This window comes from Lissotriton helveticus, chromosome 3_1 (genome assembly GCF_964261635.1).
Source record: "Lissotriton helveticus chromosome 3_1, aLisHel1.1, whole genome shotgun sequence".
NCBI classification, from domain to species: domain Eukaryota; kingdom Metazoa; phylum Chordata; class Amphibia; order Caudata; family Salamandridae; genus Lissotriton; species Lissotriton helveticus.
Window position 1 is genome coordinate 424,027,691 of NC_136061.1, and position 20,501 is coordinate 424,048,191.

The following is a 20,501-nucleotide window of genomic DNA, read 5'->3' on the forward strand; positions in this document are numbered from 1 at the left end:
TCTGCACCATGCCTTTACATAGTTATATTTTCACACTATGTAGCGTCATTTTAATCTTAACACTGTAACAGTGCCCATTAAACATATTTTCTGTTACAATAGTTATTTTTATCTCACATTTTTTCACTTTGTACACCATTACCACCACATTGAAATACATTTGGCTAGAGGGTTACTTTTGAATCCATCTTTACACCATCACCTGATGGGTTGGGTAAGATTGGATCTACCATCCGTATCCCAAGTGACGATACCCCGCCATTATGGTGGTCTGATGGGAGTTTTTCAGCCACTTGTAATTTCTGGTGTGTCCCATTTTTCCGTTTAGCTTTAAGATTAGTACATTACACAAGTGTTTTGACTTCGTATCTCCTGTAAGTATTTTTGTGGTTACTATTGGGTTATGAGATATTTAGGTCATTAAACTTACCCTTAGACCCCCTCCTACCCTTTTTTCTTCAGTAATTTCTGAACAACACAACCTCCGTTCTGCTGGAGTTTAATCTGAGGCAGTTTTGGGCCATCCAGTTACCCACAGCAGTCATGGAGTCGGGACGCTGTGCCCTGCAGCTTACCTGGCCGCAACGACGTTGTCTGCATATGAGGTCAGGCTGAAGACATAGGATTCGATCAGGGGAGCCAACAGTGACACACAAAAGTTAAAAAGTGTTGGGCTCAAGGATGACCTCCTGGGGGACACCGCAGGGCAAAGAAAGTTTGGTACATGAAAAGGGCACGAGATTGGATGTTAATTGGATAATCGCGACTAAAGCTAAATGGCACCTACTTCTGGTAAACACAGAAGAATGAACAAACCACAAAGTGCCTAAAATGAGCCGCTAATTTCCGGTGCTCAGCACCTGCACTTATGATAAATTCCACATGGTGGCGCCGTTTGTGTAATTTGAACAACAGCTGTTTATGAATTCAATATACATTTTAAAAAAACAACTAATACGGCAGCCCAAAACATTTTTATAACTTTGTGGGCCTCGAACAGTCTGAATTTTAACACATGTAGCAGTGTGAGGGTTAGAAGTTGTGTTGATACTGTCATTTGCAGCGCTGGCAGTGCCAATGGGTGGTGCAAGCTGTGGCGGGACCTGGCCCTTTCAGGTTTTCTTTTTTTTTTTTTCTTTTTTTTTTTACAAATTTAGAAGCAAAACCAGATATCCGATTTCCCTCGCTTTTAATAGCAGACAGATGAGGAATGTGTGAATACTGAAATGCTTGTACAGCCCACCACATAGAACACACTGTTTGGTTGTATGGAAAACGCTGCGCCACACTGTTGTAAACATATTATGTTAGTTTCTTTATTTCCTCTCTACGATTCTTTCCCTCACTATGTACTGTGTTCATTCTAGAATTAGTGTGCTGACTGGTGATACTCAAGGTTCTGCTGTGGCAGTTTGCAGACTGGTCAGCAGGCGTTGGGTCCATATTCTGCCGTGCTCCTGAATAAACCATTTGCGCAACTCTACCAGGTCTGGAGCTTAATTTACTACACACACCCATTTCTAATAGATGGTGACCAGTCAAACACTATCGGGGCAATCAATGAATGTAATGTAAAGTACTACATAATCCTCACTGCAAGAGAACGCAACAAGTGAGACTAAACCCCTAAGGGCAATGGATATATGTGCAATAAAGGCAAGCTTGCATGCCAGTGCACTCTAGAAGAGACATTTGTTTGCAAGTAATTTCAAATTCAAATTCTCACCACCGGCTCAGAAAGCGGTGTCTGGATGCGTTCCTACACACATAAGATCCAATCCATTCTCTACCACCCGACCTCACCTACTGAGTGGACGAAGGAATGCTACTTACACTCAAATGTTTTGAGGTTGTTGCCCGATAAGTAGTTCATATAACAAAAACTTGACAAGAACAGATTGACAAATCCGTTTGAGGATTTACTTACGTCAACCTGACGGTCAAGATGTCTGGTTACTGACTGTTGATATCAAAACACATACTGATAGCAGGGCCTCGGGGTATGCAAATATATAAACTTAATGGGAGAGAGTCCAAGGAACAATAAAAACAGAATCACCACACGGGTAACATCTTTAGCCTAACTCTAACTTTGTCCAATAAAACGTCCATGGGAACAGAATAGCAGACGCAGCAATGGCAGGAGGCGAACCCATCAGAGCTCAGTCACGAGTGAGCCATACATTGCGCATGTTGTGGTGATGTACCACTGCACGATCACTGGAAGACACATTCACAGAAGAGAGTTCATTCTTGGAATTTAACACCACTCAAATGGAATCAATACAAATTTCTCTAGGTAGGAGGGAGGGGGGTCCTTTGGGGGATTTGATTGTAGTTTATCATCCAAGACAACAACTGTTGCTAATCTAGTAGAACCGGGACCCTTGAGGGAGCTAATCAAAGCCTCAAAATGTACCAAAGTGATCCAGTGGTGGGAAGGGGGTGAAGGTGTTTGGATGAAGCCTGAACAACCTCTGTGGGGTTGTTAGGTGAGATCGGGTGAGCCCCTGTGCACATGTGATCACACTTTTTGTGAGGTACCTGGGCCATGCAGGATGCATTTACTGCACTGTTCTCTTGGCACGCAGAGGAAATATGTTTATTTTTATCCTTGAAAAGAATAGAGGCTTGAGTAGTAAAAGGTGTCTGTTGCATCCCGTGCAGAGACTGGAATAATGTGTTAGTGCCAGGCACCAATAGAAAACAACTTTGTTCAAGTTAAAAAATGTGTATTGAAGATGGTCCAATCGGCCGTGAACCAAGACAATTACAATTGACACAGTCAGGCCGAGTTACTGACCCTTAGGCGTTAAGTGAAGATGCAAAACCCAAGTGCTAGTTAACAGCTGACACCTGTCAACTGAGGAGAGTGCAAGTTATGGAGTGTGTGTGGACTGTTCGACGGGGAATGTTAGACAGCTGGTAAGAATGCAGTTTCCATTTCTTTGACAAGGTGACATCAGTTCTCACTGGCGGGGACCTGGGGACAGCTGAGTGCAAGACTAAGACCATTTTTAGCCCATAGTATAAAAAAAAACACTGTTAAAAGGGCTCCCAAAGGGGGAATGAGAAGATTAAGAGGAGAAGGAAACGAAGGGGTTTGGCCATAGCGTAAGTACCAACACTGATGTGCTTTCTGGCTTGTAGCATCAAGCTTCACATGACCTCATAGGTTCCATGGCAGCCAGAAAATGAAAGACATCTGTTATAGGCACCCTCAACTTCACTTTGAGGCTTCAAAAGTTTCCTATATAAAAAAAACACTATGTTTTCACCTATTTGCATTATTTTATTTCTTAATTTTTGTCTGCAAACGAGAGGGTCCAGAAACATGATTTTAATCTTCATTATTCTAGATCATCTAGAAACATCTTGTTGTTGATATGGGATAAAGAGCATCGAGGAAAAGACAGATCAGACCCATGGGGATTTGACTAAAATGTGTACCAATCCACGCGCTTCCGACTATTGGGTACGGGATCCTCTTCTGTTCTTTCAGCGGCCACATTGGGCTGAGGCATTTGTACCCACAGACACTCCAAGAGTTTGTTGACAGGGACGATGGCAGAGATGTTCAAAACAGCAATGTCCATTAACATAAGACACGGTTTCCAAGTAATGGGAGCTTTTCCACTGCTGCTTTTCATTTTGTGTCCTCTGTGTTTTTTAAAGACTTGGCTCACATGGTCTTTGGCCATGAAAGTTATATAATGCTGTTTTCCACAACGGAGTGGAATTTATTGGCGAAAAACAAATTCCTTTCAAAACTACAAATGTCTCAGCATCAAGCTGGCATGAGAGGTTAACAAACCGGGAGAGTCTGAACTTAATTAAAAAAGGCTTCTGAATTCTAATTTAACAGCAGGTCGTCTTCGTCTGATGGCATTTAAGGAAGGAAAAATGCTGGTTCTGTTTTGCTAACACAACAATAGTACTGAGCAAACATATGTAATCACAGCATATGTGGATTTTTTCTTGGAGTAAGCAGGTGGGGGGAGGAGGTCTTAAAGAGGTAAAACGTCTGTGTTGAATAAGTGCGCTGCCTGTCAGTCAAACATTTATTTCGAGTAAAAGTAGTTCATCAAAGGAAAAATATAAATAACGGGAGAATTGTGAATTTGGAAGAGGCGGTAATGTACTGGTACCTGCGAGGAGCCGGTTTAGAATTAATATTCTTGTGTTTCCGTCGACAAAGAGGTCAAGTGTCGCTAAGGTGTGTGAAATTGGGCATTTTAGCAGCAACCGCTGGTGTAGGGTCTACCAGTGATTAGGGGAGGGGCCACAGGAGGCTGGGCTCATACGAAGACAGTCTGTATAAAAACATTTTCGGGTGCTTTGTCTTCTCAAAGACTACTCACCCTCGGCTCCATTCTCTAAGGTTTGCCTTTGTCTGACTCAGACCCAGCCCGCCTAGCCTTATAGAAGTCCAATTGACTGATTAGGACTAGTTGAGGGTAATTCTCGAGTCAGCTCTATTAGTGTTTGTCTCTCTTTAACAGATTGGGCTTCACTGCTCTGGGTTTCTTTAGTCTACAAACAAAACATTACTCAGTAGCATCCATCATTTTGTGTTTTCTTATGTTGTAAATGGATATGGTAAGTCTAAACCGCCCATCTTGTGTTGTGGTCAGACTAAAGCAACTCGTTTTTTCAAGATTTAATTTAGGTGTTTGATGTAGGGGTGACTGTATCTGAGGTGATTTAGCATTACATCACCCTGAAAAACACAAAGCACCTGGACACACACCTCAACTGCGTTCCACTGCCAGGAGAGTGCAAGTTGCTCCTTCATCTCCCAGCCCTGCAGTGTCACCCAGAGTAAGCAAGTTCACATTCCGAAATAACACAGGTGCCTTCAAAAGGCATAGGGTAGCAAGCTGCTGAAAACACAACCATTGTACTGGGAAATGAGAAAGCGCAACAGACATTTTTTTTGCCAATAGCTCCAATAATTCTTTCGCCTCTCCTGACCTTAACCAATACTGTGACCAGGTCAGACCCCCCCTCACAACCTGCCAGCTATAGTTGTTCACCAAGACAATGAATCACTCTCTTGAAGAGGAAAAACGACTAGCCTGGCTCAGTCGGCTGCCCAAGCCACAACTGGCCAAGAAAATCAAGTCCTTGCCCTCTCCGCCATCATAATACTGGGAGTCTGGGCTCCAATTTCTTGAAGGTGGTTTGCATCAAGACACATGCCGCGGACAGCAGGTCTAGGAATGCTCGGACAATAAGAACATGCTGACAGAAGCGAGTGGATGCTCTGGCACACAATCTGGGGAAACTGAAGGCTATAGATCCATCATCATCCAGGTGTTCTGAACTTCCAGATCTCCGTAGGCTACCAGCACTAAATGTCCCTGGAGCAGCGTTCTCAGACATTTACTATAAGGCCGTGAGCACCAAAAGCACAGTCAATGCTAACCAGACTACGAATTCTATTGGAAAGCCTTTAGAAGCATGCTTAGAGATCCCCAGTTGCTTCTGTCCTCACAGGGGCCCAAGCATCCAGCAAGTTAGTAGCCCTCAGCTCTCCCTACCTCTAATAAAACAAAACAAAAAAAATCAAAGGCATGGCAGCTTCTCTGCTGTTTTCTTTTTATACCCTCGCTCAGCATCTACAGTTTCAACCAGACATGGTGTCCTGCAGGGCAAGGATCTTTCCCCATACTGTTCCGCCTGTAGCTCAGATTGTTCATCCTAATTTTTGTTATATGTTTGCTGATAACTCTATAAACACACTACGATGTGACAAAAACTGCCCCCCCTTCCACACCCATCTCCTTGTTACAGCAATAAATCAGGGGTTTTCCTTTGGCCCACACCTCACTGATAATCCAGCAACCCCAGTTAGGGATCTTGGTTTCCTAATGGATCAGACCTCCTTACTCACTATACAAATAACCTCCAAAGTGAGAAACATGCTTCAACCTCAAAATAATTAAAGGTTTCACTCCTTTCTCATCTTAGCCCACAGGAGGACTGTCAATGCCATTCTAATCTGCTGCCTGTACTACAACTTTTACATGGCCTGGCCTGCAGCGCATATGCTCAGGGCGGAGCCATCTCCTCCTCACCTTCATCTTTTCAATTCCATCACTCCAATCCTCAAGGTCCTGCTGTGGATCCTGTTGTGCAAGAAATTCAAATTCAAGTCGCTCAGCTTTACCCACGGGGTCCACTGTGGCCAGGACAAGTCGCTCCTCTACAACAAATTCTACCCCTATGATACCACATGATTTTTCACTTTCAAATTCTATGCCTCTCTGGTCGAGCCACAAAGTGAACAGCGGTGCATGTTCATTCAGTGCTTGATGCCTTGTTTTGAAATTCTCTCCCATCCCATTACTTCACCAGACTGATCTCGAGTACAAACCACTCAAGAATGTCAAGCCTTTGAATTTGCAGCTTTTGTTGTCGGCACTGAGTAGTCCACCCCAAGTGGCACTATTCAGACATTTTCCCAAAGAAAAGAAAATGAGACTATGAATGAGAATTCATTTCTCCTCAGTGTGCATACTAAGGACATAGGTAATCCTGTTACTGAGATGAGATGTTAAGAGGATCACACAATTGGGGTGGAGAAATATGAAGATGGGAAACGAAAGTCCAATTAGATCCTAGTTTGGAGGCCCAGGTAAAGAGATGCATACAAATTGAAAAAGTTACTAAACTGATCGAACATGCCCACTTAGAGACTGAACAAAAATGCAGCTTTACCCGAACTGCGTCGGACTCATCAACATGAAGCCTAATTGCATATCCGAAATGGCCCAGGACACTGTCGTAGCAGGCATCTACGGTGCACCACCCAACCACGAAACTGACAATCATCTTTTAAACACAAGTTTCACAGCAAATCAATCTTATATAGCGGGAATTCACCCTAAAGTGTGTGTGTGTGTGTGGGTTGTTTTTTTTTTTTTTTTTTTTTCTTTCTCTCTCTCTCTCTCTCTAGACCATGCTATCAGTGGAAGGGAGATCTGTCACAATCCCAGAATCCCGTCAGGAAGAATGACTTCGTCAAATTGAGGGACACAACAGGATGATCATCGTTGTAACGAAGGATGAAAAAATGAGCTAAACTCGGCCCTAAAGGTATGTGCCACATTCGGTAACAAGTTGCATCTAAAAATAAGAAATCTGACTTTGTAACAATGTTTGCAACCATCTGACCAATGACAATATGTTGAATTCATTTCGTAGTAGGTAAGCAGAAAAAGTCACAGATTTTTTTTTGCAAAGTTCAGTGCTGGAGCTTTTTAATATCTGTACATATCAGTGTTCATCCCTTAACCAGATATATGAGATTACAAAGATACATGCTGTATCCTTTTTAAAGGTAATAACTGGCAGACTTCGGCATTTTTTCTTTCCAAAACACGAACAATTAACGAGCAGTTGTTGTGCACAAATGTATCATACCAAGGTGCAATTGGTCTTTGTAGTATTATCTTAGCCCTTATCCCTTAGCTTGACCATATCAGCTAGGGGAGTGGCCACAAATCTGATGGCAAGCCTGCCTGGTAGCAGCGTGGTCCCACCATCTTGAAACCGGGGCCCCTGGGAAATTGTAAAATAGCTAGGCTTGGGTGGTAGAACAACTACAATTACGGTCTAGAGCATAGCATACATCTGTCACCCCCATCACCACCTACTCAGAATATTCCTGGAAATGGGGAAAAGATCCCGGCCAGAAGAAAAACAAATCGCGGCTCTGGACTCCTGGCTCCTGCTAGAGGAATCACACAAGGACTTAAGTACCCCTGAATCCGGCTGGCACAAAGGGATTGGAACTGCTCTCCAAATGTCAAGTGGCTGGTCTCCTGTTTATCTGCTTCATGTACACAAAAAGCTGACCGACTCATTCCAAGAGAGCCCAGCTCTCTAAAGAGGACTATAACCTGCAGGAGACAATGGTGCCAGAAGCCTGCCCTGAGGAGCTCTGGGCTGCAGGACTGACCAGAAGAAGCTTTCCCAGTAGTTGAGAGACTGGTCTGAAGGGAAGTGTTTGGGTGGGACAACCTGCTTAGTGTATCTGAGCTCCACTCCACAGAGATCAGCCTGGAATCAAACTAGGTCCCATCCAACATAAACATAACATGTGTATTTGTAAAGCGCACGTTCACCTAGAAGGGTATCTTGGCGCTGAACTACAGATGTTTATTATGACCCAACTCAATGGTACTCATTTTATTGACATCAGAAGTATGAAAGGCTGAGTGGACCTATCAGGATTTAAACCTGTGACCATGAGGTCGAACACTGGCCCTACAGTGGATGTATTAGTCCAATAAGCCACCATAAGACATTAAACAGTTCCACTGACTTTTTTTCTAGGTGTTTTCTTTCCTCAAAACTTGAAAAAAACCATATCTGGTTCCACTTAACCTATTATTTGTATGACCTTGATGCCTGTTTCCTCATTAACTTCTTGTCTATCTTACTGAATTGTGTTGAAATTATTCGTACTGCTTGAACTTAGCACACACTTCCCAGGGTATTGCCTGATTATTGTGCATAGCTATTGTCTTATAAAATATGTACTTATGCATTATGCACTTTAGTACGCTCCCCTCAATTCATCAGGGACTTGCAAGCTGCATGCCTCCTAGCAGGAAGCATGTCCCACAGCTGTTTCTTAATGTATTCTGATGTATGTTTGGCTGTCCATTTTTAGTGCTCTTTTTAATAAGCTACCTGAAAATGTACCTGTTTTTATATTTTTTAACTAATTGACAATGTTTTTATCGTTTGTTTACTTTGATGGTTTTGCACAAACAAACCAAATAAAGTTATTTGAGATACTGTGCCATAGCTACCAAGGGTTGAGCAAAGAGTCTCACAGAACTGCGTTTTTACCTAACCAGAGTGGGTTCATTGAGTTGGTAGGGGTGCTCCCTCTCCCATTTTATAACCCTTTTTTGACAATAGGATGCACATTAGCAAGGTTTGAGCTTGTTTTACATCAAATCCTTGTAGTCCTTCACTTAGATAGGGTGGTTGTCTTTGCACACTAGATATTTACTGCTACTATTCCTTTTAATTTAATTTACCTTGTAATAAAAAGATATATCGCAAATCTTTAAGAGAGCCTACTGTGGAAGATCAGAGGATGAACTGCACAAAAAGAGTTGCAGGAAGGCTCAAGAAAGACGATCAAAACGAGTGTTTTATGCTGCATTAGTTTATACGTTCCAAGGGTTCCTTTCTTCTATTCGACAGCCTCAAGGGAGAATAGGCAAAATGGATAAGGCACTAAAAAATGATATAGGGTCTGGAACCTTGGTTCTTGTTCTTCCTACACAGTTTCGAGTAGCCGAATAAAAAAAAAGCAAACCACTGAAATCTGTGCATTGCCATACAGCTTGATGCAAAGGTTTTCACATACACAACAACTGGAATAGTACTCTTACCAATCCAGCAGCACAGTGGTATGAACTGATATATCGTTCGCACAACAAAGTATATGTACATCTGCATGGTCGAACTACATTAAGGTGCTGCCTTGCATGAGGCAGGCTAAGCATTCAAGTTGCTCATATGAAGATCGCGTCTTGGAGAACTGCAACTAAAGGGTAGGGGGTTACACTGAAGGAAAAACAATTGAAATACCAAATTCAGAGTATAAGAACATTAATCTCCCTAAAACGGAATGATATACTTAAGTTTCAAATGTATAGCCAACCAATTATACAAAAAGCAACTTTCAAATCAGAGATGGTCGTAGAGAAGGGTTGCTTTGGGACAGCACTGATGTCTTGTAGGACCATGGCTGGACACAATAATCGTCAAACAGCATCAGCTTTGCCATAGATATTTTTGCTGAAAAGGCCAATGATCATCATCAGTCCCGACAAATAAATCCCAGAACAGGTCAACTACGGCGATTCCAATTTGACAACTGTGAGTGGAGTGTGGACAGACTAATAACAAATGACCACAAAAGCCACAAAGGAGTGTGCAGTGTCTCAATACTCTAGCAGCCTTCTGAAATCAAGCAAGCAACGTGTGAGGTTTAGAATGTGAGTCCGGTCAAATCATTAAGTCTTCTTTTCAGCCAGACAACTGCATCGATTTTTAGAAGAACCAGCAGTTCCATCACTTAAGTTAGCATACCTACTGCTACCTCAACACTACAATCAATAGTCTTCAAACTTTCTAATGCCAAACCCCCAAGTAATATCTTTTGAATCTGGGCCCCCTCAAACTTCACAATGCAGGTGGGATTAAATGCGAGTCTACCTACAACCCAGCTACCTCTCCTATCAGTCGTTTACTTTATGCTTTCCTTTCATGCTGAACAGAGCTGCGCTGCTCTTTGGCTAGGTTCACACTATAGAAATACCAAATACATACATGCAGTTAGTGTTGTAATGTAATGTAAAAAGGATTTTTAAAGCGCACTTACACCAAGCGGTTTCATGGCGCCGAGTGTTGGGTGGGAGGAAGTTTAATAAGCGGTATGCACAAAAAGGATAGCACTGGCATGTGCGGGGTAAAGGACTAGGCCCTTAGATGCTGTCCTGCTCCCAATTTATTTTTTATTCTCCTCTTTTAATTAGACTCGCCTTCTTGTCAATGCACCTCCTGAGTGTCCCTCATTTCACAGATGTCTCATTTCAGAGCATACTTGTCATGTCACTGCACACGTCAATGTCAACATCTCCCTTTCTCTTCCCCTCTGCTGCTCACCTCTTAAGGAACTGTCCCCTTCTACTGCAAGCGTCCACCTCTTCTGTCACTGCCCCTCTCTCCATCACTGCCCACGATTTGCATCAGTACCCACACCTCTCCAGTCACTGCTCTCTTCTCCTCATCAATTTCTCTATTCTAAGGCCCCTCACATTTGCTTCATCACTCACTGTACTTCGCATACCTCTTCCCTCTCTCCTGTCTTAGCCACTCCACCTCACTCCCACTTCTCATGTCAATGTCCCTCTTTTTTAGGTCAAGCCGGGGCAGCACATGCGCTGCTCTGTGAGACATGCTGTATTAGAGTATGGACTTGAAGCTCCACCCATCTTTTTCATTGTGTTGTGTCATTGTCCTACGTAAATGCTGGCTTCTGATTTGTTAAAAGACTTCTTAGTCCCTCCTTAGCACTGCCTTGTCTTCATTTGTAACCTCCCATGAGAACTGGCCCTTTTACTTCGTTTGTTAAACAGCATGTCTTATTTAGTCTGTAAACACTTTTTTCTTTAATGAGTTTCTCCTACTGCAGACAGGACATACTTTCCTGCAACATTCAACGAGCCATGCTTGCTTTCACTTTCCAAGCAACCCGGGCAATGGCGGCTGCTTCTTTCAAGTGAAATAAGTCTTGCATTTACAAGAATTTGAGCTATTGGCATTGTAAATGTCCAGGCCTTTTATGTATGTGTTAATTATCAAAACAAATAAATAAAAGGCTTTGTCATTTACAATGCCAATAGCTTATACTCTGGCAAATGTGAGATCTATTGCATTGCAAATGCTTATTTTGCTTACTGCCAGTCATCCATGTCCCTACCTGTCAAATCCTCCACACACATCCAGGCCCAAGAGGCTGGTAGTGGTGGTGCATGATCATGTTACTGACTCTTCCCCAGCACTCTAAGCACATTAGAGGGATGATGCGTCCATACGACCCACACCCGACAACATTTCCCATGCTCCCCTTTCTGCAGTGTTGCCCTCTATGCGCTTTGCTGAACTGGCACACTACTTCTACATTTTGTTTCCCACCTGTGCAAAAGTCACACTTCTGGAAACAACGAGTGCGTGAGATAGGACCTCGCGGTGCAAGCCAAAATTACCGGAAAAATGTGTCCAGAGCGAGATGAGCCCACAATGACTGCGATAAAGCGGTCACTCATTGTGTGGGTTAAAGCTTGTTTTAAAATTCGCTTTATATGAAGTTGCACTTACTTGATAATCAGCTTCTAAAGAGAGGCATCAAGGTTGGGGAATTTGTTGCCACACCTCCCGAGGGAGGCACCCCACAGTTTGAAGACCACTGGTATACATCAAGCATTTGCCCAATCGTCTTTTCCACTGCACCTGGCCTTGTTACTTCAATCCCCACACCTGCTTTTAAGCGCCAAACAACAGAACTGAAACATTCAGAGAAAAATACTTATCCACTTTCTCATACAATCCCAGAGTCTAACAAATGTTGTCAAGCTTGACAAAGGCTGCGTAGATAAAGCAGGGGACAGGAAAGGACAGAAAGTAAATCTCACTTTAAACCACACAACCCACACATGACTGCTTATTTGACATATATGCCAGAGAAAAGAGACACTAAAGTGGCATTCAATAGTATTTCAGAAGCAATGGTGATAATTTATTAGGGTACATAATGCCATTGAATTTACACCATTGCAGTGTACTTGCCTTCGTTGTGCTTTCTAGATTAAAAAACCTCCCCATTTTCCTGAGTATTAGCGGACGTTAAGGTGTCCAAACATGTAATTAAAATTAAATTAACAATTTGGGAGTGAATTTGTATAGTGTGGGGGCAGGGGGAGCCTAAGAAGAATATTACATATTTAGATTTTATATAGCAAACATAAAAAAGTGCCATAAATTGAAAGATACTTTAAAATCCATGATCTGGGAGTTCCTTTGCTGAAGGACAGGATAGATGTGTCTATTAAAGACTATCACTTGGTCCACCTGTCTGTCAACTTTAGTGCAAAAACCTTCACTTAAAGCAGACATGATAACTACGTATTCTGAGCAGAATTTAAATAAAAGAACTGTAATATAATTGGGCTTGAGACCTTAATCCCATTGTTTCATTGCTCCTTGAAGGTTTTGCACTGTTCCCTAAAGTACAGAATCCTCTGAGGGGAAAGGACCAAAAACTGGAAAATCATTATAGGTTCAACCAAATGCAGTAACGTGTATGCAGCCTTAACACATGTAAAATTAAAAAGTGCTTATCGTAGTATTGAAATTCAACAAGCAACACATAGAATTCTAACCTCGAAGCATTCTTTAATTTTGTCATTTAATATGTTACTATAACCTTCTATTTTCCGCCTGATTGATATCTACACCCGAATCTTGTGTCACATAGTGTCAGAAAACATTTGCAGTACACCTAAACAGCTAATAACATATATATATATTTTTTTTTCCCAAGAGATGTTGTTAAAAAATACTTCTGAATTAAATATCAAATAGAAGGATTAGAGCAATGCTTTAAACATTAGAATTGCCTTATTAGGACTGCAAAAAAGCCTTATGAACATTATTCATATGTAAATAACATTATATTTAATACAGAGATTGATGAATTGCTCATCAAGGGATTTACCAATGCCCCCCATTTGTCTGTGCTTTGATATCATTGACGTCATTCAAGACGTGGCTTTTTAGAAACTAGCTTCCTTGGCATAGTATGTTGAACCAGAAAGCGCCAAGACACACACGGGTATAAGTGTGCTATTTAAATTACAATAACACAACATGGTACATTACGGGGTTAGATTGATGCTTTAGACTGATATATCAAAAATGAAAAACACAAACACTACAACATTTAATTTTACCTCGGAAATGGGCTGTCCTTGCTGTATCAAATCCAATTCCTGGGGCCTGCCCATCTTATCAATATCCAAAGAGTCCATGCTTGAGGCTGCTGAGGTGATGCTTGAGCGAGACGAGTTACTAACAGAGCGTAAATCGCTATCACTCACGGTGCCAGCAGATGCTGTCCTCCGGTGGTGGCTTGTCACCACAGGTTTGGGGTCTTCCATTATTGACTGCCGGGCAGCTTCATCCATGCTAAGAGAGGCCTGCTCCAACTGTGCAGTGATGTCATCCAAAGAAAAATTGGCATGTGAAGGCTTTGACACCCTACCAGATGAAGATGGTAGTCCTTTCATGCTACTCGACTTTGAAGCCACACGACCACCAATGGGCTTGGTGGAAAGCTTTCTCTCGGAGGATTGAGACTTTGCTGTGTTCCTTGCCGACTGGGAGCCAATACTGCTGAGTTCTTGCTCTATGGAGCAAAGATCTGCCATAAGTGCATCAAGATCCACCGTCTCTCCTTGATTTAGGGCCTCTGCAAAGAATAAAGTGTGTTATAACTTGACAAAAATAAAACACCCAAGCCCCTTAATCGTATTTCTTTAAGTTTAGCCTCCCCAAGAAGGCCCACAACAGTGTTTTACTGTCTACTATAAGACATTTGCCTAATATGAATAAAAACACAGACAAAAACCTGCAACACCGGATTACACACTCAGGTTATAGGAATCCAGGAAAATTACACTTCGTCTATACTGAGCACCATATGCGGAAACTCACTTCAGGATGGTAAATTAAGAGACTTTACCCTAGTGCTTCTACATGGAATCTAGGTGGGGGGAACAAAAGGCAACATAACTGGAAAGAATTAATCTAACCTGCCCTGGTGATGGGATATTGCTACAGCAGCCACCTACCCTCTTCCAGGTACTAGGTAACATGCAAACTCTGTCTACTCTTCCCAGCCGTTCTACTCTGGTTTGAACTGATTAGCTGAGGAGACAATATTAAGGGGAATCCTAATAAATATGACACGCATTAAAAAACACTTCTGAGTTGATAAGTCTGAATCCCACTCTGGAAAGTAGCAAAACACCCCACGTTTCTGGCATACCATTCAGGTTGTACATGGAGAAGCGATATGAGAAATTGGCCAGGTTTCTTTCTTGACAAAGTGGAGATCGCTTCACTGGTTCCTCGGGCTTCTCCGTATCTAGACTCTAATAAAGAAGAGGGCAAATAGTTCCTTAGCTGAAAAGATACACTATGATTAAAATGTAAAAAAACCTCAAAAATTACGATACACAACATTTAATCTGTTTCAACGATCACAATTAAAAGCATATCACAAGACCAAAGATCGAGCACCATATAGCCACAACCATGAGCCAAAATGGTCTTGACCATTAGAAACAAACATATTAAATATCCATCAAAGCGTCGACTAATTTCTTTAGAAAAGAGCAAGACAGCGGTTTAAACCAATTCTGTAATACAGAATGGAAGCCCCCTTTTCACCGATTCACAAAAGGTGAATCTGTTCATGTGATCCCTACCCTTGCCACTAACTTCCTTGTTTTATTCCACCACCTTTATCACTGTGGCGCAACCAAACAATTATGTTTTTTTTCTTTTATGGTTCTCCACATCTTCGTGAACTGTGCATACCTTATTTTCAATTAAATTACTAGATTCCCATACGTTTAGCTTGCAACTGAGCCTTTTTATAATAAACTGGATCGAGCGCCTTGGCATCCACTCTAAAATAAAAAAGCTTCTAACAGCAATTATTTTCTCCTGTGGCACCTATGGTGTCGTTAAAAACGAACAAATCTACAACTGCAGCGCCGTGAGCATGTTTCCTAAATATGCCTTCATCTTCTCACACTTTCAAAACATTTCCATGCTCACAAGAAAGTCACTGGAGATATTGCTTGAAGTATATTCAATCTTCTAAACCCACAAATTGCAAATATGTTTGTACAATAATGGGGAATAGATGTTGCTTTCTCTATTTCACAATTACATACTTGTGTTCACCTACTTTGCCTTTCACTGTATCCATACAAGCACCGAATTTTCGTGTAGCATGTTGGACAAGACCTAACAAATTATAGTCGTGCAATGAATGTGTTAAAAAAAAAAAGTAACGGGATTTAGAATGCCGGTCAATATTTCATAGAGGAACTCGCCCAGATAAAACACATCAGTCAAAGCAGCGGAATTAACCACCAGAATCTGACCATGTGAAATAAGTAATACAAATATGTGGGTTTTGGCCTCTACAGGTACGCACTAAAGCACAGCTAGTTGTTCAAAACATTTTCACAGAATAACCTGCAGTATCTAGCACTTCTTAGGAGAAAGGCAATGCCCGGGATTGTAACTTGAAAAATTAAAATCAAATTCTGAACATCTTAAGAACTCCATTGGCAGGCAGACGATCATCCCCACTTCGTAACTGGCTGGGCAGAGAGTTTTGTAGACAAAAGGAATCCTTTTTAAGGTCTTGCCTACCAGACAGCGGAATCTGGTTATGAAAAGACATATTGTCTGCTTGCACATTGTTTACCAATGGTCAGCTTTATTGTCACTTATTTGCTTGCTTTATATTTGTTAGCTTGCATGGGCACTCATACCGTTTCTTGGGTTAGTTAGCCCCTGGCCTTGTGCATAGCCGCTAGAATTGTCATTCCGGTGCTTACGTCTCAGGCACTAACTTTTTAGGTCTCGCATGGCGTACTGCGCACATGCGCAGTCGAGCTTGCAAGATTTTATGTTTTAGAGTGAGTTTCAATAGCGAGGGTTAAGCCCCGCCCCTCTTCTCCATTGGCTGGCCTCCTAAACGGTGTCCAGCCAGAGGTCGCCATGACGTATTTCTTTTTCTTTAAGCCCCGTCCTTTTCAGACTGGCTGACTTGACGTCCTGCTGGCGTAAAAGCTTTCTTATCTTCTTTATGGGGCCAACAGATGTCCCCATAAAGAAGATAAGAAAGCTTTTATGCCAGCAGGAAGTCGGGCTCTTAAAGAGAAAGCAGCATGTTGTGGCTGACCGACCTCGTTACATATGTATCTTTATTACAGTTGAGGTCAGGCTCTTGTTTTATATTTCTACTCGGCGGACGGAAGAAATAATTTCTACTCGGCGGATGGAAGAAATCGTGGCTCTACAACTCCGGTATTGAGTTCTCCACTCCTTGTGATCTGTTGCTCTCATTTACACTCTAATTGAGCCAGCCCGGCGCTACCGAGCCTCTCCCTACCGCCACCTCCCCAGGAGCGCCGTCTTCTCTCCCTACCGCCCCCTCCCCAGGAGCGCAGTCTTCTCTCCCTACTGCCCCCTCCCCAGGAGTGCTGTCTTCTCTCCCTACCGCCCCCTCCCCAGGAGTGCCGTCTGGGGATCTACCCCAGAGCCCCGGTGCTCGCGTTGACAGGATGTCGCCTCGAAGTCTATGAGCGGATATCACTACCTGGACGGATCCCCGCAAGCCTGGCCTCCCCTATGGTGTTGGCCAGGGTCATCGCCAACCACCCTGTGTTGTTTGACTCGGCTCCGGTTCAAATATTTGCAAACACTATTTCATCTTCAACTGACTATTACAACTTACGGTCACATTGAACCAGGGGCTTGCTTCGCCTTTCCATAAAACATTCCACAAAACAAAACAAGTGTGTCTTTCTTGTACCTACCAAGGGCATCACACAGGGCCAGTATTTCAACTGTGTGTTTGGGTGTTGTTATTATTAGCAGACTACAATTACCAAAATGGACCACTTAAGTGTTTATAATTGTGTGGCACCGTTAAATAAATTATGCAGCAAGGAAATGCAAATTTCGATGCGTAATGCAGCACATTTTTTGACAGTATTTCGTGATTTTGTCATTTTCACCCAAGCTGTAAAGGCGGCAGACCCCTCAGGGCTCTCGGCTGACGTGGGCTGTGTCTCTTCCACCCTCTGTGTCTCGGGCACAGGGAAATGCAGGAGCGGGTGCGTGGCCATAGGAAACATATGGAGCCCGCGGACCTTGCTCTGTTTACTCTAATCTGCTTGTCTTAAAGGGGCGGCGTAACGGAGCGAGCGAGCTCGAGGGGGTGCTGCTGGCATGAATGCTTTTCCCTCCAGGTGGAGAGCAGCAGCCGAAGGCAGAGGGGCTGGGAGAATAGCAAGGAAGGCGGCATGGGCAGGCGTCCCCTACCTTGTCCTTTGTTATTGTTTTCTTAAATCAACCCCAGGGCAGTAAACTAATGATGAAAGTCTATATTTTGTTTGACTCTGCAGTCCGGCCTTTTGATGGACTGGCCAGGAGGCCGAGTAAAAATAGGGCACATACCAGCATTTTTTTCCTGCCTGCACAAAACCAGTTATTTAATCTAGTGCTGAATCCCGTGAGATCTCTTTGCCCCCTCACTTGCCTATCCTGTGTTCGTAAACCTTTGCAAATCATGAGCCTGCACAACACTTACATTATTATACACCCGGTCATCCTAGTTCCATTCAGTTTCTGCATTCAGTTGCAACATACTTCTGTACATATTCTGCGTAAAGTATTACTTTTTTTTTTTTACTCCTACAGATCAGTTTTAACAATTTTTGGACTCCCACATTATCAGGTAATGTCTTTCAAGATTGGTAACTGCTGGATTTGGGATCACTGCCTGTGAAGGGGTCATCAAGATTTCCTTTACCAGTCACTCTGCATCATCTGCACCTTATTTAAAGGCTCTTTCCTCATTATGCCTGCTAATATTCCCAGCTGCTGTTTGCATCTCGGTTTATGTTTCTCCCTATTCCTGCTGCACTTACCATAAGGGTTGTGCGGGTGTCTACGCTGAACCAAAGCAGGAACCTATCCTATCCCCAGCTGTGGCAAAGTTCAGTTCCATGCAAGCATGCATGCACACTTCATCAGAATGTCCTACCTGGGTAAGCTTGTCCAGTTCACCCAGCCATGCCCCAAACATCTTGTCCAGATCCTGGTCTTCTTTATCGCTGTCCTCCTCAGCGCCATGGTCCAGCTCTTCATCAGATAACTGTTCCATCTAAAACACAATGGAAGAATGTGGTTAGAGCTTTCAACAATGAGAGGATTCGAGGTTATGAGTTACAATACTTTTTTTAGAGTCATATGTTGCTGAAGTTGCTACGGAAAGTCTTTTCTGTAATATGCATACATAAGAATAGTCAAAAAAGCTGCTTCATATCTATAGAATAGAACAGTCTCCTTGGATTTATGAAAAATAAGCAACACGAAGCCCAATGAGTAATGATTTTATAGGGAACAATCAAAACAAGTCTAAAGACGTTCATAGACCATAAAGTACATTTTAAAACTTAAGTTAACACTGCGTCTTAACAAGTCATTACTATGAAGTGTGGCAGCAAGGAGTTGGTCAAGCTTCTGAGTTCTCTAAACTCCCCCCAATAATATCTGTGTACACAGCAGACTTGCTTTGCTCATATCAGTTTCTACCCAACACATGGACATACAAAAAAATATATTTCTCCCCTCTAAACCCCAGAACTTAAGAAAGCACCTCCCTAGCCCACACTCCCTTCAAACAAATGTATTTCTGAAGAGCAAGTTACATTGTTGCTACTGCCAATTGTTGTAGGATTTTATTATGAAGAGATGCTGAACCTGACGACTGGGCATAAAATGTGGTGAAGAAAAAGAGCATTTTAAAAAAAACATTAAAAAAAACAAACACTTCTTAGCCTCTCACTCATCTATTTCTTAAAAACTGGAATCTTCCAAACACACATTGTCCCATGACAAAAACAATGTATGAACGCCTTCTTCCGTACCAAGCAGACAATTTATTGCTATAATCGACAAAAGGATAAGCTGATGAAAACTTTTTAAGCTAACGTATTTGCACTGGTTGCACATGGGAGTAAAATTGCTAGGAGTCCTCCAAATCTTGATCTAAAAAAGGCAAACATATGTGCTGGCAACCACTGGATAAGCATCAAGCGTCAATTAACACAAAATATATAATGCGGCTGTTATGGATATACGGGCCATACCATGATGTTTCTGCAATGGTTTAAAGTGCCTTATGTTATTTGGAAACATCCACTGGAATGGTGTCCTTAGCCTCAGTTTGGCAGAAGTTGCTTCCATCCACCCAAGGAAGGCCTTCCTTGTAGGATAATGTAATGTAAAAATTGAGTGTCAGGCTACAGATATGGAAGAATCAAAGGTCTAACCCACTCAAGGCTGCTGGAGACTTAGCGCAGCTGAGAGGCCAAGTGCCCACGGTAGGTACATACATAAAGTAGCAAATTCCATTCCTAACCTAACATTTATACTACTGGGCAACTCAGTTGCGGGAGGTAAAGGGTTGGGCCATAGCGATGCTTGCAGAACACACTATCAGCGGATAGGAGAGCGATGGAGCTGAGGGACTAACTGTGCCACCTGTATGTGTTTGGTGGCACAACTCATCTGCCAACAACGACAGCTGAGGTGGTGCAGATCTGGCAAAGGGCAACAACCGTATTGGGGTGGAGTGTGATGTTAGAGACACCCCTCTGGGAATCAGAGATGCTGCAGAGACTGCAGGCAGTCGAGGGAAATGAAAACTTCGATCTCATTGGCATCTTAAAGCTGGGGACATGTAGCGTGATGGAGACAATCCCATTAGCGGAACTCCAGCAACAATTTGAGTTGACTTGGGGCCAATTTCTCATCTACCTGCAAATGCTACATATACTCTGGGGCTACGGACTTTTACTAAACGAGGTGGCTGAAGGGACACTTCTGGAATTTAGACTTCTAGGCTCCCCGCCCCATTAACATGCAGTTTCCCAAATCTATGCCACCCTTCTTGACATCAGTCTACCGTCCTTGACACATTTTGGAGCAAATGGGAACGTGACCTGGGGTCTTGGAAGATAATGAATTGGAAGAGGCCTGTCGCTATCCCTGGGAGGTGGCCATATGGGCATGGTCCCGTCTAATACCACTGA

The 20,501-nt window shown here is 42.7% G+C and overlaps 1 protein-coding gene across 7 annotated transcripts in view; it reads right to left on the reverse strand.

Annotated features, from left to right (window-relative positions):
- Window positions 1-20,501, reverse strand: part of RAPH1 (Ras association (RalGDS/AF-6) and pleckstrin homology domains 1) — a 342,732-nt gene that overhangs the window by 157,552 nt on the left and 164,679 nt on the right. For all 7 annotated transcript variants that reach the window (XM_078680286.1, XM_078680285.1, XM_078680284.1 and 4 more), the window contains exons 2-4: window positions 18,449-18,568; window positions 14,642-14,747; window positions 13,545-14,062 (exon numbers count right to left, since the gene is read on the reverse strand). In XM_078680286.1, coding sequence (XP_078536412.1) covers window positions 13,545-14,062; window positions 14,642-14,747; window positions 18,449-18,568 — 744 coding nt within the window. The remainder of the gene's footprint in view (window positions 1-13,544; window positions 14,063-14,641; window positions 14,748-18,448; window positions 18,569-20,501) is intronic.